The 24,303-nt window shown below is 42.8% G+C and overlaps 1 protein-coding gene across 3 annotated transcripts in view; it reads left to right on the top strand.

The window, feature by feature from the left end:
- The window catches only part of USP15 (ubiquitin specific peptidase 15), a 135,488-nt gene that overhangs the window by 42,455 nt on the left and 68,730 nt on the right, over positions 1 to 24,303 (top strand). For all 3 annotated transcript variants that reach the window (XM_073541517.1, XM_073541518.1, XM_073541519.1), the window contains 3 exons: positions 5,667 to 5,793; positions 13,966 to 14,111; positions 15,467 to 15,525. In XM_073541517.1, the coding sequence (XP_073397618.1) occupies positions 5,667 to 5,793; positions 13,966 to 14,111; positions 15,467 to 15,525 (332 nt within the window). The remainder of the gene's footprint in view (positions 1 to 5,666; positions 5,794 to 13,965; positions 14,112 to 15,466; positions 15,526 to 24,303) is intronic.

The following is a 24,303-nucleotide window of genomic DNA, read 5'->3' as shown; positions in this document are numbered from 1 at the left end:
CCATATTTTGCAAAAAATGTACAAATGAATGGCATATCTACAGCAGATTTTTTAGACGGAAAATCTGTTGCTATAGTTTCCATCCTGGAATAGCCTGTAAGTGCTGTTCTCGGCTTTCTACGGCAGTCCCGTAGGTAGTGACTGGCGTGGTCTTTGAGTATGCCCACCTTCGCTCCTTTCAAGACATACCCTCAGAGCATTGTTCTCACATTCCAGACCCCCTTTTCACTGGATGGATGGAGGTCCCAGTGATCCACAATTCTATGGCGAGGGGATAACTTACTATCTTGGGAATAACCCTTTAAGTAAACTAGCATTACCATACAGTGCAGTGTATGTACCTACAATGTAACAAAGTGATATTTCTCTTTACATTATTCTTCAGTGTTCTGCATGTCGCTATAATCCTGGGCTGTCCGTCTTCTGTCTCCTACAGTGCAAAAATAACTTGGCTGTGCTTCTGAATACTGTCACCCATATTAGGAATGCATATATCTTACACATCTTCATCAGAGGTGTGTAGTTTGATTTTATTGTGAAAATACATGTTCAAAATAATGTGAAAGCTACAGACTGTCCCGACGTGCTGGGACTTGTAGCTTGACTATAGCTGGAGAGATCCCCGGGTTGGAGACTAACGAAACAGCTGGAATGGATCTGTCATCGGGAGACAGGTCTGTGCAGGTAATAGAGCCGAATAAGGTTAGAAGTGTACGGTATTCACGAGGCAGTGTTCCCTGGTCTCAGCACCCTCTCACTCAGCAGTGATTGATGGCTGCCATACATATGCTCTGTGGCGACACAGCCGCTATTAAAGCATGAGGAGTGTTCCCCTCTAGTGATGAGCGAAGGTGTTATCCTAGCATGCTCGTGTGGTAAGTGAGTGACTTTGGAGTGCTCAAAAAATATGTTATGAGAAATAAGTTTGAATCCCCGCTCCTGCATGTCTCACGGCTGTTCGACAGCTGCAACACATGCGTGGATTGCCTGAGAGTGTGCAAAGCAGTAATCAAAGCAAAAGGTGGCTACTTTGAAGAACCTAGAATATAAGACATATTTTCAGTTGTTTCACACTTTTTTTGTTATATACTTCCACATTTGTTAATTCATAGTTTTGATGCCTTCAGAGTGAATCTACAATATTCATAGTCATGAAAATAAAGAAAACTCTTTGAATGAGAAGGTGTGTCCAAACTTTTGGTTTGTACTGTGTGTGTGTGTGTGTATATATATATATATATATATATATATACAGTTGTGGCCAAAAGTATTGACACCCCTGCAATTTTGTCAGATAATACTCAGTTTCTTCCTGAAAATGATTGCAATCACAAATTCTTTGGTATTATTATCTTCATTTGTCTTAAATGAAAAAACACAAAAGAGAATGAAGCAAAAAGTAAAACATTGATCATTTCACACAAAACTCCAAAAATGGAAAGGACAAAAGTATTGGCACCCTCAGCCTAATACTTGGTTGCATGACCTTTAGCCAAAATAACTGCGACCAACCGCTTTCGGTAACCATCAATGAGTTTCTTACAATGCTCTGCTGGAATTTTAGACCATTCTTCTTTGGCAAACTGCTCCAGGTCCCTGATATTAGAAGGGTGCCTTCTCCAAACTGCCATTTTTAAATCTCTCCACAGGTGTTCTATGGGATTCAGGTCTGGACTCATTGCTGGCCACCTTAGAAGTCTCCAGTGCTTTCTCTCAAACCATTTTCTAGTGCTTTTTGAAGTGTGTTTTGGGTCATTGTCCTGCTGGAAGACCCATGGCCTCTGAGAGAGACCCAGCTTTCTCACACTGGGCCCTACATTATGCTGCAAAATTTGTCGGTAGTCTTCTGACTTCATAAGCCATGCACACGGTCAAGCAGTCCAGTGCCAGAGGCAGCAAAACAACCCCAAAACATCAGGGAACCTCCGCCATGTTTGACTGTAGGGACTGTGTTTTTTTTTCTTTGAATGCCTCTTTTTTTTTCTCCTGTAAGCTCTATGTTGATGCCTTTACCCAAAAAGCTCTACTTTTGTCTCATCTGACCAGAGAACATTCTTCCAAAAGGTTTTAGGCTTTTTCAGGTAAGTTTTGGCAATCTCCAGCCTGGCTTTTTTATGTCTCGGGGTAAGAAGTGGTTTCTTCCTGGGTCTCCTACCATACAGTCCCTTTTCATTCAGACGCCGACGGATAGTACGGGTTGACACTGTTGTACCCTCGGACTGCAGGGCAGCTTGAACTTGTTTGGATGTTAGTCGAGGTTCTTTATCCAACATCCGCACAATCTTGCGTTGAAATCTCTTGTCAATTTTTCTTTTCCGTCCACATCTAGGGAGGTTAGCCACAGTGCCATGGGCTTTAAACTTCTTGATGACACTGCGCACGGTAGACACAGGAACATTCAGGTCTTTGGAGATGGACTTGTAGCCTTGAGATTGCTCATGCTTCCTCACAATTTGGTTTCTCAAGTCCTCTAACAGTTCTTTGGTCTTCTTTCTTTTCTCCATGCTCAATGTGGTACACACAAGGACACAGGACAGAGGTTGAGTCAACTTTAATCCATGTAAACTGCCTGAAAGTGTGATTTAGTTATTGCCAACACCTGTTAAGTGCCACAGGTAAGTTACAGGTGCTGTTATTTACACAAATTAGAGAAGCATCACATGATTTTTCGAACAGTGCCAATACTTTTGTCCACCCTCTTTTTTATGTTTGGTGTGGAATTATATCCAATTTGGCTTTAGGACAATTCTTTTTGTGTTTTTTCATTTAAGACAAATTAAATGAAGATGATAATAACAAAGAATTTGTGTTTGCAATAATTTTCAGGAAGAAACTGAGTATTATCTGACAAAATTGCAGGGGTGTCAATACTTTTGGCCACAACTGTATGTATGTATGTGTGTGTATGTATATGTATATATGTATATATATATATATATATATAATCATCTTTTTATTTTAGGGCTGGGCATAGGGGATTGGTGGCCCATTGGCTTCTACAATGATCATCTTTTTAAAGGTTTAAGAGCACCCCAAGTTGTGTGGCACCCTTCTTTTTTCAAAGTAGATAGTACAGTGGCACATCGTCAAGGAACATGTCACAGATAACAGCCGGGGAAGGGGTGGTCATGCAGATCCCACCACTGCCATCCTTTTATGAGGGTCCGCTGCCTTCAGATGTCACTACAGATACACAATTGTCTGGCGAATGATGGTCGCGGCTGCTTCCATTATAGGCCGTTTATTGGGGAACTCAATAAGCGTATGGTAAATACATCTCCAATTCCAGCTCATGAAATGCTTATATAGGGTGATTTATAAAAGATTCTTCGGGTGTCAAGGAGGTATATTTAAAAATGTATTACATCCATTATAGTGAATGTCACATGATAACAAACATACACTTTCTAAGTTTAGCACTAAATGTTTACAAATGTTCCCTGTATCCTCCTTTTTGTCACTCAACACACATCTATGCGGTAATCTAGTTCAATCCAAACACTCTGCAGTATGTCCCCATCGATGATCATTAGAGCGGTGGTAATGTAGTCCCAGAGCTCATCCAGTGTTGCTGGCAAAGGCAGCACGTAAGCAATGTTTTTGACGTTACCCCCAAAGGAAGAAGTCACACAACATCAGATTGGGAAATCTCGGTAACAGTATGAAGAGTGCCAAGTGACCACCAGTACGGTGCCCAGTCCACCAGTTTGGAAGTTTTTTGTTGAGATAGCGGCGCACCTCTTAATTCCAATGGGGTGCAGCTCTGTCTTGTTGGAAAGTGAAATTTCTGGAATCAATTATCCGTTGTGAAAACAACCATAACTGTAACATATTGAGGTACGATGTACCCGTCGCAGTCTCTTCAGCGAAAGAATGGGCCCATACACCTTTTGTTTTCGAGATTGCACAGAACCCATTTACTTTCAGAGATTCTCTTTTGGTTTCCACAGTGGAATTGGGATTTCCCATTCCCCATATTCAGACATTGTGACAATTTACCTTTCCACTTGATTGGAAGGCTGCCTCAACAATGAAGACTAGACAGGAAGTGAATTTGTCATCTTCCAATGTTGCCTTAAAAATTGCACATAATTTGTGTCGGATGCCTTGATCGGCTGGTCGTACATGTTGCTATAGCTGTATGTGATATGGTTTCTGGCATAGTCTCCATCGCAGAACGGTCGGCTGAGGAATGCAAAGTTCACCACTTGCACGACGCATTGAGTCCTGTGGGCTACGTGCAAAGGTCTCTCAAACCCTCTCCATTGGTTCGTCTGTAACACTCAATCGTTACATTTACACAAGCATTCTGTGTCTTTAAATTGTCGATACCACCGCAGAATGCTCTGTTGACCAGATGGGTCAATGTTTTGAAGTGGCCTAGTCAAAGCCCAGACCTTAATCCAATTGAGAATCTGTGGTCAGACTTGAAAATCACCAACAGAGGAAACCATCTAAAGGAAGGAGCTGGATCAGTTTTGCCTTGAGGAATGGGCCAAAATCCCAGTGGCAAGATGTGAGAAACTCAGAGACTTATCCAAAGTGACTTGCAGCTGTAATTGCCACAAAGTGAGGCTCTACAAAGTACTGACTTTAGAGAGATAATAGTTTTGCACACTGAAGTTTTCAGTTATTTTGTTCTATTTGTTATTTGCTTCCCAATAAAAAGAAAAACAAATGTCCACAGTTGTATTCATGTTCTTTACCTGAACTGATGTAAACCCTCAAAAAAAGTGAAATTCCAGGTTGTGAGGTAGCAAAACACTGAAAATGCCAAGGCAGTGAATATTTTCGCAAGCCTGTGTAACAAAGACCAAAGAAGCCAATCAGGTGACTAAATCCGCTATTTTCATAGCTGTCATAAAATGGAGTAGATATCACCTGGGACTTCATCACTTACAAGTATCAAAAATAACTTTAGTAATAAAAAACAACATAATTGGTGGGCTTAATATATTGTGTCCTGATTCATTATGTTTTCTGTCCAATCATGAATATGCTCATTCACTAAATATACATAATTAGACGCCCTGATACAATATATGGAGTCATGAAAGTTTATACCATCCTTTTTACTGAACAGTGATGCAATCTGGCTGCAACCAGCTTTGCAGGAGTTGTCCGGCCTAATCTATTGCATGTGTGATGCTCATTTCGGCAATGCCACTGCATCTCTGTAGCCAGGTGTACGTATCCCGGCTTCAGAGGCGTTCTGCGCATGACCGGAAGCCATCTTCTGAACTTCGGTCATGCGCAGTGCGCGCCTCTGATGCCAGGAAGAGTACACCCATCTTCAGAGAGACAGTGATGCTGTTGGAAGGAGCAAATGATTTGGGGATGAGGCCTGCTCTTGCAAATTTAGGTTACCACGCTCACACGTGCGTGATAACATGGAAAGAGGGCTGACTAGTCTGGTGCATGGAACATCCCATCCACAAGTCAAAGACCTCATTAGCATAAGACAAACAAGGTTGTAAATGCTTTTTTAAAGCATGTAGCTGATAGTTATAGAGGGCTGGTTAGGGAGGGAGTTTGATCATACACAGGTGAATGCAGTCGGATTGGAGGCCATGGGAGACCTGACCGGTTCCCTTAAATTTGCTGTTGAGTTCCTCTTGTATTTGCTATGTACTATACTGACATTTACTGTGGGTTTCCATTTCCAGGTTGTTGAACAGGGTATGTTTGTAAAGCACTGTAAAGTCGAAGTTTACCTAACTGAATTAAAGCTGTGCGAGAATGGGAATATGAACAATGTGGTCACAAGAAGATTTAGTAAGGCTGACACTATAGGTATGCCTTTTTTTTTCTTATTTGCTTGACTGTAATTTAATTGACAAAATTACTTCATCTTTTGAACTATTAAATTCCCCCAATGTTTAGACAGCAGAAAATAGGGAAAAAACATTTCCTACTAAAGGGAACCTGTTTGGTCCTCTGTGCCTCCAGAACCACCAGCAGTTGTCTACATATATAAATTCCCTACCTAACAGTTCTTGAATTACATTACACACATAAACAGATCTTTAGAAAAAGTATTTCTGAAGTCCATTCATGATATGTAAATGAGGCTTTTGTCTAGTCGAGGGGCCCTTATTGTCCCCAGACTAGTCAGCCCACATAGCATGCTTAAAGCACCGGCGTCATTGCAAGCACTATACTCACCTGACTTCTTCCTCTCTCATCATTGATCCTCTGAAGCCGGGTGTATGGGTCCCGGCTTCAGAGGTTCACTGCACATGATTGGAAGTCTCTGCAGTTCCGATCATGCGCAGTGCGACTCAGTGAAACCATAACGCATACGACCCGGCTTCAGAGGATCAATGACGAGAGAGGAAGAAGCCGGGCTCAAGTATAAGGCAGGTATAGCGCTATGATTTACATATCATACACAGACTTAAGGCTGGTTTCACATTAGCATTTTTTGCGCAGCGCATCGTGCGCGTCCATGCGCATGCGTACCTATGTTTAACATGGCGTGCGCATGGTCTTGCTTTTGCACGCGTTTGTATGCGTTTTCGTGCACATGTGTTTTTTCAAGGTGTGCGCCTAGGCGTGCCAGACGCAACCTATTGAATATGTGGCTCTGCCGAAAGGCGTCAAAAAACGCTTGCGCACCGAATGTGACAAAACGCATTACAGTCTATGGGAATGCAGGCGTGCGCATGGACATGCGTTCGTCTGCATTTTCGTGCGCATACGTTTTTGGCGTAAAAATGTGTAGACACTGGTTTTAACCCCTAGAGAACGAATGCGGATAAAAAACGCAAACGCAGGCAAAAACGCATGATGCGTTTCTATTGCGCACGATGCGCTGCGCAAAAAGACGCTAATGTGAAATTAGCCTTAGAAATACTTTTTCTAAGGATCTGTTTATGTGTGTAATGTAATACAGGGACTGTTAGGCAAAGTATTTACATATGCAGACACAACTGTTGGTGGTTCTGGGGGCACAGGGGCACCTGACAGGTTCCCTTTAAAACTTCTCTGGTGGTGTAAAGATGTGGAAGGCTCAATATAGCTAATTTTAATACACTAGGGAGGTGATCGTTCTATTTGTGTTTCTTTGCAGTATTTCTATTATACACATATAGTGTTACAGCATGCACATTATATACACTCTTTCCAATGCACATACAGTTGTGCTTAAAAGTTTAAAAGAATTTTTGCTTTTTTTGGCCTTTTTTCAGAGTTTATGAATGATAACACCAAAGCTTTTTCTCCACTCATGGTTAGTGGTTGCGCGAAGCCATTTATTGTCAAACTACTGTGTTTTCTCTTTTAAATCATAATGACAACCCAAAACATCCAAATGACCCTGATCAAAAGTTCACATACCCTGGTGATTTTGGCTTGATAACATGCACAGAAGTTGACACTAATGGGTTTGACTGGCTACTAAAGGTAACATCCTCATCTGTGACCTGTTTGCTTGTAATCAGTGTGTGTGCATAAAAGCTGCGTGAGTTTCTGGGATCCAGACAGACTCTTGCATCTTTCATCCAGCCACTGACGTTTCTGGATTGTGAGTCATGAAGAAAGCAAAAGAATTGTCAACGGATCAATGGGAAAAGGTAGTTGAACTGTGTATAACAGGAAAGGGATACAAAAAGATATCCAAGGAATTGATAATGCCTGTCAGCAGCAGTCAAACTGTGATTAACAAATGGAAAATCAGGGGCTCTGTAAAAACAAAACCACGGTCAGGTAGACCAACAAAAGTTTTGTCCACAACTGGCAGGAAAATTGTTAGGGACTCAAAGAAAAACCCTCAAATAATATCAGTTGAAATACTGGACCCTTTGAAAACTACCGGTATGGCTATTTCAAGATGCACAATAAGGAGGCACTTGAAGGAAAATGGACTGCATGGTCGAGTCGCCAGAAGAAATCCATTACTAGGCAAATGCCACAAAGTATCTCGCCTCCAATACTTAAAACAGCATAGAGACAAGCCTCAAAACTTCTGGAACAAGGTAATTTGGAGAGAAGAGACCAAAATTGAACTTTTTGGCCACAACCATAAACATTACATTTGGAGAGAGGTCAACAGGGCCTATGATGAAAGGAACACCATTCCAGCTGTAAAGCATGGAGGTGGATCGCTGATGTTTTGGGGATTTGTGAGTTACAAAGGCACAGGAAACTTGATCAAAGTTGAAGGAAAGATGAATGAAGCACGTTATCAGCAAATATAGCTGCACATTGGACGTACTTGGACATTCCAACATGAAAATGATCCAAAACACAAGGCCAAGCCGACCTGTCATTGGCTATAGTAGAGCAAAGTGAAGGTTCTGGAGTGGCCATATCAGTCTCCTGACCTCAGTATCATTGTGCCACTCTGCTCAAGTGCGCAGTTCATAAGAGACAGCCCAGGAGTATACAGGAACTGGAGGCTTTTTGCCAAGAAGAGTGGGACAGCTTTACCATCTGAGAAAATAAAGAACCTCATCCACAACTACCACAAAAGACTTCAAGCTGTCATTGATCTTAGAAGGGCAATACATGGTATTAAGAAATGGGTATGTGAACCCTTTGATCAGGGTCATTTGGATGTTTTGGGTTCTTCTCATTATGATTTAAAAAGAGAAAACACAGTAGTTTGCCATTAAATGGTTTCATCCAACCACTAACCATGAGTGGAGAAAAAGTTTTGGTGTTATCATTCATATGCTCTGAAAAAAGGCCAAGAAAGCAAATATTTTTCCTGGGTATGTAAACTTTTGAGCACAACTGTATATACACAACATTGCTGCATATACATTACATTCACACTATACTGTATATACACACGCATATCTCTGCTACATCTCTACTCTCAAATGCACACCTCTGCTGCACTTCAGCTTTTTGAAATTCCTTCCAGGAATGTGGCTGATCACTAAATGGTCCCTCAGTTACTCAGTACTGACGCATTTTTGCAGCTTTAATGATTCACAAGTTCATGTTTTCCTGCCATGCACCAATCAGACTGATCATTGTTGGACTGGAGGAGAGAGCTGTACCGCTGCATAGATTTCTGTAATCGGGAAGGACATTGTGTTAGTGTCCTCTTCAATCATTGGAAGCTGACACCTGACTAGAACACATGTATTTCTTTTTTTTTAGCAAGATTTTTTTCTTCCTAAAAAGTGAGTTTCGTAATCCAAACATATCCGCAGCTCTTCTTTTGATTAGCTGGCCGGGTGTTAAATTATTGTTGCATATGTGAAGTGATATCGGCTAATCAGATGAAGGGCCACCAATGCCGCCAGGTAGTAGGTGAACATGGCATTGAGTCAGGTCCTATGAATCGACTTTTCTGTGAATGTTGTTAGGAGGGCTTTATGACAAATCATAAGTTTCCTTGGTACCATTTGTGCTGCCAAAGACTTTTTGATCACTTTTGGTTCCTGTTTATTAGAGGTAGAAGGAGCAAGACGCTACAGGCGAAATAAGTATTGAACACGTCAACAATTTTCTAAGTAAATATATTTCTAAATGTGCTATTGACATGAAATTCTCACCAAATCCGTAACAAAACATCCTATCAACACAAGCAAATAAATCAAACCATAGATGTCCATAAATTACATTGTGTAATAATGAGAAAAAGTATTGAACACGCTTACTGAAATGTATTTAATACTTCGTACAAAAGCCTTTGTTGGTGATGACTGCTTTAAGACGCCTCCTTTATGGAGAAACTAGTCTCATGCATTGCTCAGGTGTGATTTTGGCCCATTTTTTCCACACAAACACTTCAAAATTCTGAAGGCTTTTGGACTCCTTATATGAACTCTGAGCTTTAGTGTCTTCCATAAATTTTCTTTGGGTTTCAGGTGAGATGATTGGCTGGACCATTCTAGCAGCTTTATTTTTTTTTCCTCTGAAACCAATTGAGAGTTTCCTTGGCTGTGTATTTGGGATCATTGTTTTTCTGAAATGTCTACCCATCTTCATCATCGTGGTAGATGTCAGCAGATTTTTATCAAGGACTTCGCTGTACAATTGTCCATTCATTCTTTCTTCAATTATATGAAGTTTGCCAATGCCTTATTCTGAATACACCCCCACATCATATTATTCCTACCTCCAAATTTCACACTTGGTATGTTGTTTTTGGGGTGGTATACAGTGCCTTTTGGCCTCCAAACATGATGTGTATTATGGCATCCAAAGAGTTCAATTTTGGTCTCATTTGACCAGGCTATATTTTCCCAGTATTTCACAGGCTTGTCTAAATGTTGTTGAGCAAACTTTAAAAGTTCTTGAATATGGTTTTTGTTCAGCAGTGGAGTTTTGTGTGGTGAGTGTGCATATAAGTTGACTGCATTACTTTTAGTTTTCTTTGAAGCAATTGTACCTGCTGATTCCAGATCTTTCTGCAGCTCTCCACAGGTGGTCCTTTGTTCTTGGATAACTCTTCTAATAATTCTTTACACTCCTCTGTCTAAAATCTGTCAGGGAGCACCTGGTCGTGGCCAGTTTATGGTGAAATTATTTTGTTTTACACTTCCAAATTATGGCCTCAATAGTGCTAACTGGAACTTTCAGTAGTTTAGAAATTCTATTTTTAGAAGAATTGTTCTGACCAGTGCCATCAGTATGTTTTGCAACAATGAGGTTGTGAAGGTCTTGAGACAGCTCAGTGGTTTTACCCATCATGAGAGGTTTCTTATGTGACACCTCAGCAATCAGACACCTTTTTATAGGCTTTCAGTTAAACTAGATGATATTATTTTTCACTGTGTGGCAGGATTGCTTGCTAATTGCTGATAGATCTCAGCAGGTGTCGTGACTTTCCACGGCTTTTTGCACCTCTCTTTCTTCATGTGTTCAATACTCTTTCCCTGTGTCGTTTCTCATTATTATGCATAACTTAATTTATGGACATCTATGTGCAGTGTGTTTTACTTATTTTTTTCAGTAGTAAAACATTTGTGTATTGGAAAATAATTTATTTTTTACACTTCGGGAGTTTATCCTGCAATTATTTTATTTTTAGTTAATAAGCTAAAGATATTGCTCAGATTTGACTTGCTTTCGTGTTTGCAGTTGTCATAGACCATAGAGAAAAACTTTCATGTGAAAGAGACTTAAGGCCCTTTTACATTAAGCGATGCACCAGCGATCCCGACCATGATACGACCCGGTCAGGATCGCTGGTGCATCGCTAAATGGTCGCTAGTGAGCTGCCACACAGGCAGATCTCACAGCGATGCATGCAGCGATACAGCGGACGATACTTACCTTTCAGACACGGCGATCCCGACGTCCTCCTGCCCGCCTCCACACGTCGCTCGACAGCGCCACAGGAAGCACCCGACGAGAAATGGAGCTGCGTGATCTCGCGCGATCATCGATGGACAGCGGGGGAGCCGGTCGGAGGTAAGTATCACACATAGCGATATCGCTAGCACGTCATAAAATCGGTGATGCTTTAGCGATATTGCTAGCGATATCACTATGTGTAAAACCCCCTTTACAATTCCTAGACCTACTGGGTCTAAATCTGCTAAGCCAGGGGTCCCCAACCGCCGGTCCGCGGCCCAGCACCGGGCCGCTGCAGTGCCCTTGCCGGTCCGCGGACACAAGGGGAGCCAGGGGCGGTCAGTGGCATAGCGGGGGCTGGGGCGGCGCGCAGCAGCTCTTAGCGGCGGGCAGGGAGTGATCAAGCAGCTCCGCTGCCTGCAAGAGGGAATAGCAGGAGCGGAGCTGCAAGGACCCGTCCAGCTTCCTGCCCGCCGCCCGCGCTTCCTGTCTCTGACTGACACAGAGAGGAGCGCGGCCGCTGCTGTGTCAGTGCGAGGAAGCGCGGGCGGCGGACAGGTGAGAGGAGAGAGGTGGTGTCTGTGTGTATATGTATGTCTGTCTGTGTGTGTGTGTATAATGTGTGTACATGTATGTCTGTGTGTGTGTTGGTCTGTGTTTGTGTAGCCTGGCCCTGGAGGAGATGGGGACATGAGGAGAAGGCCATGAGGGGAGTGATGGGGTGAAGGCAATGATGGGGAGAAGGGAGTGATGGGGTGAAGGCAATGATGGGGAGACAGCAGTGATGGGGTGAAGGCAATGATGGGGAGACAGCAGTGATGGGGTGAAGGCAATGATGGGGAGAAGGCAATGATGGGGTGAAGGAAATGATGGGGAGAAGGCAATGATGGGGAGACAGCAGTGATGGGGTGAAGGCAATGATGGGGAGACAGCAGTGATTGGGTGAAGGCAATGATGGGGAGATGGCAGTGATGGGGTGAAGGCAATGATGGGGAGAAGGCAATGATGGGGAGACAGCAGTGATGGGGTGAAGGCAATGATGGAGAGACGGCAGTGATGGGGTGAAGGCAATGATGGGGAGACAGCAGTGATGGGGTGAAGGCAATGATGGGGAGAGGGGAGTGATGGGATGAAGGCAATGATGGGGAGACAGCAGTGATGGGGTGAAGGCAATGATGGGGAGATGGCAGTGATGGGGTGAAGGCAATGATGGGGAGATGGCAGTGATGGGGTGAAGGCAATGATGGGGAGATGGCAGTGATGGGGTGAAGGCAATGATGGGGAGAGGGGAGTGATGGGATGAAGGCAATGATGGGGAGACAGCAGTGATGGGGTGAAGGCAATGATGGGGAGATGGCAGTGATGGGGTGAAGGCAATGATGGGGAGATGGCAGTGATGGGGTGAAGGCAATGATGGAGAGACAGCAGTGATGGGGTGAAGGCAATGATGGGGAGATGGCAGTGATGGGGTGAAGGCAATGATGGAGAGACGGCAGTGATGGGGTGAAGGCAGTGATGGAAAGACAGCAGTGATGGGGTGAAGGCAATGATGGGGAGACAGCAGTGATGGGGTGAAGGCAATGATGGGGAGACAGCAGTGATGGGGTGAAGGCAATGATGGGGAGACAGCAGTGATGGGGTGAAGGCAATGATGGAGAGACGGCAGTGATGGGGTGAAGGCAATGATGGAGAGACAGCAGTGATGGGGTGAAGGCAATGATGGGGAGATGGCAGTGATGGGGTGAAGGCAATGATGGAGAGACGGCAGTGATGGGGTGAAGGCAATGATGGAGAGACGGCAGTGATGGGGTGAAGGCAATGATGGGGAGACAGCAGTGATGGGGTGAAGGCAATGATGGGGAGACAGCAGTGATGGGGTGAAGGCAATGATGGGGAGACAGCAGTGATGGGGTGAAGGCAATGATGGAGAGATGGCAGTGATGGGGTGAAGGCAATGATGGGGAGAGGGGAATGATGGGGTGAAGGCAATGATGGGGAGACAGCAGTGATGGGGTGAAGGCAATGATGGGGAGATGGCAGTGATGGGGTGAAGGCAATGATGGAGAGACAGCAGTGATGGGGTGAAGGCAATGATGGGGAGACAGCAGTGATGGGGTGAAGGCAATGATGGGGAGACAGCAGTGATGGGGTGAAGGCAATGATGGAGAGATGGCAGTGATGGGGTGAAGGCAATGATGGAGAGATGGCAGTGATGGGGTGAAGGCAATGATGGGGAGAGGGGAATGATGGGTTGAAGGCAATGATGGGGAGACAGCAGTGATGGGGAGAAGGCAATGATGGGGAGAAGGGAGTGATGGGGTGAAGGCAATGATGGGGAGAAGGGGGTGATGGAGCACTTATTCAAAACCTATGGTGAGTTGAGTCACATTATAAATGTTATTTAATTATAAGTATGCACTGCTACACTACAACCGTGTCCATAGCCCCGCCCCCTTATGACCAAAGCCCCGCCCCTGCCACACCTCCATCCCCGCCCTGCCGGGCCATGGAAGAATGGTCTTGCTTGAAACCGGTCCCCGGTGCAAAAAAGGTTGGGGACCACTGTGCTAAGCTATTCATTGGTATTTGTAAATGGTCATTCATAAAGCTATATGTGTCACTGATCAGCATGAAACGATTACAGTAATTTCCTTGTGAATGACGTCTTACTGCTATTCCTTATCTAAATGATTTTATTACTACATTCAGATATGATTGAAAAGGAGATGAGAAAAATCTTCACTATTCCAGATGAAAAAGAGACCAGACTGTGGAACAAATATATGAGCAATACGTTTGAACCTCTAAATAAACCCGAGAGCACTATACAGGATGCTGGCTTGTATCAAGGACAGGTAGAGTACTGACCTGCTGTGTGTTCTGCTACTGGGGATCGTTTTCTGTTGATAATTAAAGGGAACGCAAATTCTATCATCTTGTGAGGTGTATATCACACATTCACTATTCATGCAAACTACTGAAATTTAAAGATTCCCATCTTTAGGCTGTGTGCACACACTGAGTATTTGCAGCAGACTTTTCAGAGTGGCAGGAAAAAAACTGTGAAATACGTGCAATTTTGCGTTGCTCTTTTGACATGTCCCCCCCCCCCACTCATTTGAATGAATGAAAAACGTTGAAAGAATGGACGTGCTGCAGGTTTAGAAAATTGCTTCAAATCTGCAAGGAAAAATTAAGCAGCATGAAATTTCAGAAACCTCATTCACTTTGCTAGTACTGTAAAATGCTGCGTTTTTTTTGTTTTGCTTAAAAATGCAAAGAAAAAGCACAATGTGTGAACAAGTCCTTACGTTGGTGGGTAGTTATGATTTTTGAACGGGATTGCCTTCACTAAACTGATAATTCTCCCAACAATAAAATGGCAAAATAATCTGGACTAGCCGTAACTGTTACTCAGATTTGATATTACAAAAGAAAGGGAAGGGGGTCTTTGCTCGAGTGGATAGTTGTCTTTTTCGGGTTGTTTTAAAAATTTAAACCTTTTTAATGCGGTATTCCTATCTTCTTAGAGGGGTATTTTCGGATAGCACTTGTAAATTAAAACCATTTTGCAGTTTACTGTTTTTGTTATCATTTTCAGCCTTTCTAAATATCTCATCACTACTTTTGATTACATTTCGAATATAAACACACGGGCCATGCACACAGTGAACAAGTCGGTAGGACAGTGATCACACCACCAAGAGACTGAAACACAGAGAAACACAGTGCAACAAATGTATAAAAATACTCTGTTGTAAAAAAGTAACAGTAAACAGCAAGTGCTAGTAAAAAGATGGTAACAAAACAGGGTTTGGTTGATAAGTTTTTTGCAAAAAATGTATACTAAGCCGCTCTACCAAACGTCAAGGTATATCCATATCAGAGCAGTCTCTAACTGATGTATTTAAAAACCTGACCATGTGAATAGTACCTATATGAGCAGGATTCAGACAGGTAATGTCCGATGTGGACACGCTGTGGATGACGGCTTATATGTGCATGGCCCACAAGGGAGGGGTGAAAACCTACTCTACATCTCATTGCCAAGGAAACCGTCCACCACTGCTGTCTAGTCCCTGTACTTAAAGGAATGCTGTTCATTTGAATGGCCAGGATGTAATGCTGGTGCTCAGTGTAGCAGCCACTTTGGGGAACGTGTTTTTTTAAGTCTGTAAGCTTTTAAGATTAATTTTTACTTTTTGCACAGATGCTGGTAATTGAACAGAGAAACCAAGATGGTCAGTGGCCAAGAGGTTCAATGCCGAAGTAAGTTTCTTTTTTTTTTTCTATTTTTTAATTTCATTAAATATGTTTAACTGCATACATGTAGAATAAAAATTAACTTCTTTATATGAAAAGTAACAGGGGAGTCACAGTGGAAGCTGACTGTTCCATGAAAAGAGCTGTTTTATAGTCTTTACTGTTTAAAGTGATTGTATCCTCAGAAAATAAACTAGTGGGAAACCTGCCGTCCATTTTTATGGTAAACTTTTTTTTTTTTTAAATTCTCGTATTTTTTTTATGTACCGTAAGTAGAAAAATCCTATAATCTTCAAACCCCCGTCTATTGCCTTTTATGGCTCACTTGGCTGTTGTAAAACAAATCTCAAAATGCTGTTAACAGAAGCTCAGACTAGAGGTGACCCATGTACGGAAAATAAAATCTATAATAAAAAAAAAATGTGTTCTACTATCTGGTTTTGATTGTTTTATATAAAAAAAGGTAGATGGTGCATTCCCATTAAAGGGGTTGTTCCCTTTCAGACCCTTTTTTAACCTCTCTGTACTCGCCTTCCCTGGGTCCAAGTGCGTGTCTTGACCACTGCTCCCGTTATCTGGCATTGGCTGTAGCATGGATGTCACATTGTCCGTTCACCAGTCAGTCCGTGAGCTCAGCGGCTCTGAAGGGGGCATTCTGTCTACACGGGCACAGCTGACGAGTTCCCTAATTGGCTTTTGTCAACTTGGCATTAGTGCAGCAGCCAATGCCAGATACCGGGAGCAGCGGTGGAGATTTACCAGTGGACCCAGGGAAGTTTGGTTTGTTAGTTTTTAACAAAATGCATTCGGCACCAATCTGAAAGGGGACAATCCCTTTAAGCAATTCACGTTTTAGTTTTTTTTTTTTTTTTTCTTTTTACCACACTTGCTTTAAATATTATTTAGAGGTCAGGTCACCTGCCTATATTGTTCAACCTGGTCCAGTCCAGTGGTGCACATAAATTGTCCTGACAATTTAATATGAGACATTATTGTAATTTAACAGGAGGGATATTACTTTTGAAAGAAATCCATAAATAATTGTAAATAACGGAAAAAAGGTATATCTTTAAATTATTGTCAGCAAGTACCGTATTTTTCGGACTATATGACGCACCGGACCATAAGACGCACCCCAATTTTCAGAAGGAAAATAGGGAAAAAAATAATAATGTGTCAAATGGGGGTCTGTCTTACAGTCCGAATTCAGCTTACCTGAGAAGGGATCCGGCACAGGTTGAGGAGTAGTCACAGGGGTCATTCAGTGGTCCAGGCTCGTGCGGTGGCGGCTCTGTGCTGGGGCAGGTTGGTTGTGCTGGGGCAGGTTGGTTGTGCTGGGGCAGCTGTGCTGGGGCTGGGGCAGCTGCGCTGGAGCTGGGGCAGGTGGGCTGTGCTGGGGCAGCTGTGCTGGGGCTGGGGCAGCTGTGCTGGGGCTGGGGCAGCTGTGCTGGGGCTGCTGTGCTGGAGCTGGGGCAGCTGTGCTGGGGCAGCTGTGCTGGGGCAGGTGGACTGTGCTGAGCTGGGGCAGGTGGGCTCTGCGGGGTGAGGGTGGCAGCGGGCTGTGCTCCGGTGCAGGGGCGGCAGCTCCGCCGGCATTTCCTCGCAGCCCGGAGGCCCCCGCACATCCCTTGCTGGCCGCCGCCATGTTGCGATGGCCTCCGGGAACATGGACGCCAGGAAGATGGCCGCCGGTCCGGGGACGGCGCATGCGCAGGTTCAGATCTCGTCCCGAGATCTCGGGGGGCGAGATTCAAATTCAACATGGCGGCGGCCAGCAAGGGATGTGCGGGGGCCTCTGGGCTGCGAGGAAATGCTGGCGGAGCTGCCGATCGGAGCCCCGCCCGCTGCCACCACCGCACCGCAGAGCCCCGCCCGCTGCCACCACCGCACCGCAGAGCCCCGGAGGTTAGTATATTGCGACCATAAGACGCACCCCACACTTTCCCCCAAAATTTTTGGGGAAAAAAGTACGTCTTATGGTCGGAAAAATACGGTATGTCAGTATTATTTTAATGAACCCATTCCTAACAAATGACATACTTTTAAGTTATATGTCAGGTTCTTGACTTTTATTGTGAGGAAAGAGGGAGACACAAGCGCAATATAGGGTCTTATCCCACAAATAAAGTAAGCGGTTTGACAAAAAACTGCTCACCTGGTAGTAGGTATTCAAAGCACGTATAGGTAAGGGCTGCTGCAGATCCACAAATCGGTCACCAACTATATGAAACAGAACTCTGCAAAGGAATACGTGGATTTCGTCCGCGCTGCCCAAATGATGAAATTCCAGAAGGTTATTAAAGTTTGACAGTGGTTTATTCTACGCGTTTCAAGGTTTTTTGCAACCTCTTCAGTAAATACCACCTATATATAAGGACTGCCGCAGATCCACACGACGCTCACCGACTATATAGGTGGTATTTCCTGAAGAAGAGGTTGCAAAAAACCTTGAAGCATGTAGAATAAACCACTATCAAACTTTATTAACCTTCTGGAATGTCATCATTTTGGGCAGCGCAGACGAAATCCACGTATTCCTTTGCAGAGTTCAGGTTCTTGACTTTGAAACAAGCTCTAAAGTTGAACTTGCATCATTCCCAGCAGTTGATGGCTGTTGCGATCATCTGCCTATCCATGGTTACGACCACTAGCATCTAGCTAACTGTCACAATATCAGTGGTTGTAACCATGGATACCCAAGGTCCTGCAATGCTTGCATATGAGGAAAGAGTCATATTGAATCAGAAAAACTATACTACATTTCTAAGTGGAAGAATTTGCTAATATTATTATTATTATTACACCTACTACATATTGGGATAGGATCCTGGAGATGGGAATGCCCTTTTAATGGGAAAATGATTGGTGCCATTCAAAACTAGAACTCTACCTGCAATATTCAAACCCTTAGGTGGCCATGTGGCCGTAAAGATAAAAAAAAAAAGTTATGGCTCTTGGGGAGGAAATGGCAAAAAGGTAAACTGAAAATCACCTGAACAGGAAGGGGTAATGTGAAGTCTTATGTTCTTTTTTGAGGCTTGCACCTGATTGATTGACAATTCCGACCAGAAGTATCATTCCAGCTGGCCCAAACTCTTGGTTCTCCTATGTTACTATATGAGGCAGCGTTGCCTCTGCAGTATCGGAGGAGCACTGAAGCTGGCCTGGTCGGGAGAAAGCAGTGATCCATACTCAGCTTTAGAGCAGTGATTACAAGTTCTATAGAAAAGCGCTTGTAAGCACTGCACATGTTCGGTCACTTCTGCTAGACTGCAACAGTGATTGGTAACCGAGGCAACAAACTGTAAATAAACTTCCTTCTTCAGAACAGAGAGGATTTTTAATAACAAGCAATTTTCAGAGTTGCTTGTTTTCTCAAGCACATTGCAGCCCTAACCACTTGTGAATTTGTCATCTATAATATATACACAAACACAGCACCTTTAAAAAGTATTCATCCCCCGTGAACTGTTACACATTTTTTCCGCGTTACACCCACAAACTTAAATGTATTTTGTAAACAGTTGTGTTCAAAAGTTTACATACTCTTGCAGAATTTTTGCTTTCTTGGCCCTTTTTCAAAGAATATGAATGATAGCACCAACATTTTTTCTCCACTCATGGATATTGGTTGGGTGAAGCCATTTATTGTCAAACTACTGTGTTTACTCTTTTTAAATCATAATGACAGCCCAAAACATCCATATGACCCTGATGAAATGTTTACATACCCCATTTCTTGATACCGTGCATTGCCCCCTCTTACATCAATGACAGCTTGAAGTCTTTTGTGGTAGTTGTGGATGAGGTTCTTTATTTTCTCAGATGGTAAAGCTGCCCACTCTTCTTGGCAAAAAGCCTCCAGTTCCTGTAAATTCCTGGGCTGTCTAGCATGAACTGCACGCATGAGATCTCCCCAGAGTGGCTCAATGATATTGAGGTCAGGAGACTGAGATGGCCACTCCAGAACCTTCAATTTGTTCTGCTGTAGCCAATGACAGGTCGACTTGCCGTTGTATTTTGGATCGTTGTCTTGTTGGAACGTCCAAGTACGTCCAATACGCAGCAGTATTTGCTGATAACATGGTGCATTCATCTTTCCTTCAACTTTAACCAAGTTTCCTGTGCCTTTGCAGCTCACACATCCCAAAAACATCAGCAATCCACCTCCTTGCTTTACAGTAGGAATGGTGTTCCTTTTATCATAGGCCTTGTTGACCTCTCTCCAAATGTAACGATTATGTTTGTGGCCAAAAAGTTCAATTTTGGTCTCATCACTCTAAATTACCTTGTTCCAGAAGTTTTGAGGCTTGTCCCTGTGCGGTTTTGCGTATTGTACGCGAGATACTTTGTGGAGTAATGCAGTAATGGCTTTCTTCTGGCGACTCGACCATGCTGCCCATTCTTCCAGTGTCTCATTGTGCATCTTAAAACAGCCACACCGCTAGTTTTCACAGTCCAGTATTTCAGCTGATGTTATTTGTGGGTTTTTCTTTGCATCCCAAGCAATTTTCCTGGCAGGTGGGAACAAAATTTTTGTTGGTCTAACTGACCGTGGTTTTGTTTTTACAGAGCCCCTGATTTTCAATTTGTTAATCACAGTTTGACTTCTGCTGACTGGCATTATAAATTCCTTGAATATCGTTTTGTATCCCTTTCCTGTTTTATACAGTTCAACTACCTTTTCCCGTAGATCCGTTGACAATTCTTTTTGTTTTCCCCATGACTCACAATCCATAAACGTCAGTGGCTGGATGAAAAATGCAAGAGTCTGTCTGGATCCCAGAAACTCTCTCAGCTTTTATACACACACACACTGATTACAAGCAAACAGGTCACAGGTGAGGATGTTACCTTTAGTAGCCATTCAAATCCATTTGTGTCAACTTCTGTGTACGTTATCTGGCCAAAATCGCCAGGGTATGTAAACTTTTGATCAGGGTCATTTGGATGTTTTGCGTTGTCATTATGATTTAAAAAGAGAAAACAGTAGTTTGGCTTCACCCAACCACTAACCATGAGTGGAGAAAAAGATTTGGTGGTGTTGTTCATATTATCTGAAAAAAAGGTCAAGACAGTGAAAATTCTGCCGAGGCATGTAAACTTTTGAGCACAACTTTATAATATTTACACGCGCATATCATACTCCCCTACCATATAGATCGACCTCTATGTACTTGCACTGAAAGTTTCTGTGTTAGGACTTTCCTAGTTTAGCTTCTTATTATATTATCCCAACACTGTCTTTATCTAGAATCCCAAACAAATATTATTGCTCTCGTGTGTAGCTCATGATTTTCAGTTCCCGACTGTCCTAACCCTCCTTTGCTCCTCCCTGTCTCCATGTTTTGAAGGTCTACAGGTACACCACAATGTTCAGCATTACCAAAGATATCTGCTCCATCTCTGTCAAATAATTATAGCAACATCAGCACCAGAAAGTAAGCTGTGTATGCTGGAGTGTGTGTTTTTAACCCATCATCCTAAATAAATTGTGATTTGTCCCAATCTCCCTTTACTGCAAGTCTAGTTTTCCTCCTCATCTAGGTTTTTTGCCGCACAGTTTAAGCCTGATCTCTCTAATGCCTTGCATGATTATTGTTATGAATTTATCTGCACGTGTCTTAATTTTTACATATAACTCAGGTAATACTCGGATCAAAATTTTCATATATAAAGTGACCATATCACCTACGAGAAATTAATCTCACAATAGTTAAAGAGGTGGTCTTGTATAGTCAACGGTAAGGTTCAATCAACCGCTCATGTTCTCCATCATCCCAGAGCAGCTTATCACATCACTTTTTTCAGAATAATGCTTGTCACATTTACCTGTTATTTAACTGTGTATTTTCACTGGGTCAAAAAGACAAATGTGCTAATTTTAAAGGGGTTCTCCAATTAGATTAAAATGACAACAATGTACTAATAGCTTCATTATCAAAGTTCCACCTTTGTCTTACTGTCAAAGAACCTCTTCTTCTGCATTTGTTATGGCACAGGCAAAGCGCTTTCCCACCCCTCTCTCTTTAAGTGGGCTGTCTCTCTGCAAGCAGTTGATGTCCCCTTGATACATGTCACCGAGAGAGTGGGGCAGTAACTTTTATCCCTTAGTGAAGCAAATGTGGAAATAAAGCTGCTAGGACCCAGTAAAGGTGCTGGCCGCTGGACATCGGTAGAAGTTTGGTAATGAAAGTATATTAGTAAGTTGTATTTTCTAGCTGGGCAACCCCTTTGGGTGAGTTACCATGTTGATAGGGTTGTCCTGGCTGAAATTAAAACTCTGTTGTCACACTATTTGACTGCTGAATTGAGACAGTGTGCTATGTGCGGGTGTCACGATTACTGTTTTCCCAGTGTAGGTGGGCAGTTACATGACCATATGTATGCCATTTGTCACATGCCGACTAGACTTGTCTGCTAGCACATTGAGTAATACAGGAGTCTAGTCGGTATGTGATTTTAAGAATGGAAATGGCATACATACAGTCACCTGCATGTGGAATCACACACTGTCACGATTACGCAGTTTTTAGTCAAATAGAGTGACTGCAGACTTTTCATTTCGGCCCGGAATACCTCTTAAAGGTTTTTGATGCAGCTTTTTTTTAATCCAAAACCAGTATCCGATGGTATCCCACGATTAAAGGAAAGACAGAAACTTCCTTTGTGAAGCCATACTTGGCTTTGGATTTAAAAATTACATTTATAAGCCTAAGCGCATGAACCGCCCAATAATATATTTTCTACTGAACATTAGCCCTAATTAGCCATATTCAGATACAAGCGCAGCTGCATTCAGGTGCACCTCTCCAAGGTAGAAACAGGCTTACTATTGCCCAGGCCAATGTAAGCAGGTCAGTTACCTATTGAGACTGTAGGGAAGGTAAAACAGCCGAAAGTGGTAACCTCTTTTAACTTGGCTAATGTTCGTCAATGTGTTTGGTCTAAAACGTAACTCTTTATGGTCCCTATATGTTACTGGCCATTTAAGATGCAAAGGGAACAAATCTTCACCTCTACTAAGTTGCATGCTTTGAGATATTTCTCTTAAAAACACTTTAGTTCTCCAAAGAATAAAAAGGTATAAATTACTTGTCTAATTTTCCTTTGCAAATTTCGTAATAACAAGAATGCCCAGTATTCTGCACGTGTGCTGTTGATTTCAATTTTCAAAAGTACTGAAAATGCCGTGATTTGCGTCAGCATGTCTATTGGATTTGTTGCCTGTGCTCTTTACTTCAAAGCGTGTTACAACGTGTATTTCCAGCAGAATTCCTTCCGTAATCTACTGTGTAGCTAGGAATACCCAGGACTAGGTTTGCACACATCATGTGTATTTTATACATATTTGTCCATCTTTTCAGTGTCTTTAAAATACCTTTGTGCTAGTAGTTTGTTGATTGCGGCTATGGCATCATAAATGAGTTATTAGAAGTCTCGTTATTGAACCTGAGACTGTGCCAGGGCGGTGTGTAATGGGTAATTTTGTATTTTAATGGATATGAAAAAAAAATGTCATTTGACTTCCAAGGGAAAGGCGATGAATTTGCATTTTTATTCAAGCTGAGAAGGCACACGTTCAGCATTTTTTTTTCCTCTGCGCCAGAAATCTCCCTATAACTTTACTTTAAGCATCTTGGGTTTTTTTATTTTCAGGGTTTCCTCAATTCCTAACTTCATCAAATGATTTTGTATTACGTGTATATGAAAGAAGAATTTCTGGGAACAGGAGCTGATCTGCAGTTGTCTCCAGCAGCCGCTACACACCGAACAACCGCCTGGGGGGTGCTGGGTGTCGGACCCCCCAACAATCTGATATTGATTATCCTAAGTTTAGGTCTTTAATATTATATGCTCTGACTACTCCTTTAATGGGGTATTCCCTTGTCCAAGATACTATCCCAATGGTGTAGTAATAATAGTAATAATAATTATATTAGCAAATGTCTCCAATTAGAAATGTAGAGTAGTTTTCTGATTTGCTATGTCTCTTTCCTCATATGCAGGCATTGCAGGACCTTGGGTATCCATGGTTACGACCACTGATACATTAACAGTTAGCTAGTTGCTAGTGGTCATAACCATGGATACCTAAGGTTCTGCAATGTCTGCACATGAAGAAAGAGACCGTGAATCAGAAAAACTAGACTACATTTTTAATTGGAGGCAAAATGCTAATATTACACCTACTTCATATTGGGATAGGATCTAGTAGATGGGAATACCCATGAAACTTCATACTAGGGATAATCGTTTTTCTAAGTAAAACATGCCATAATGTCATTGAAAATAGCTCCATAAATATTTAGAGTCAGAGGCGAGGAAACTGGAATTAGTGTTAACCCCTTCATGACATGTATATGTCATCTATCCCCCTTTGATGTAGGCTCCAGTGATGAGCCTGCATCTTTCCAGGCACTTGACAGCTGATTTCATCAGCTGATATGTGCCCCAAACAGCTGCAAGTGTAATTGCAATTCCTCCGTGGCTTTTAACATGTTAAATCACGTTTTCAATCTCTTGACAGAGGCAGAGGTCTGCAGGAGACTCGTGTGGCTGTCATTGCTGAGCTGCTATGATCGCTATCCCGTGGCCGGCGTTCATAGTAGATCAGCCTTTCTGCTACACATAACAAGGCTGAAGGCTGATGCAATTTTAGTGTGCAAATACTATACAGTAGATAAGGTGGCATTTAAAGGGGTTGTAAGGTTCAAATCAATAAGGCTGCATTCACTCTATGTGACTACAGACTTAGGAGTCCCCCCAGCGCATGCACTGTGT

Source organism: Dendrobates tinctorius, unplaced genomic scaffold (assembly GCF_039654945.1).
Source record: "Dendrobates tinctorius isolate UK_male_01 unplaced genomic scaffold, ASM3965494v1 ptg000122l, whole genome shotgun sequence".
Taxonomy (NCBI): domain Eukaryota; kingdom Metazoa; phylum Chordata; class Amphibia; order Anura; family Dendrobatidae; genus Dendrobates; species Dendrobates tinctorius.
This window is presented reverse-complemented; position numbering and strand designations above follow the sequence as displayed.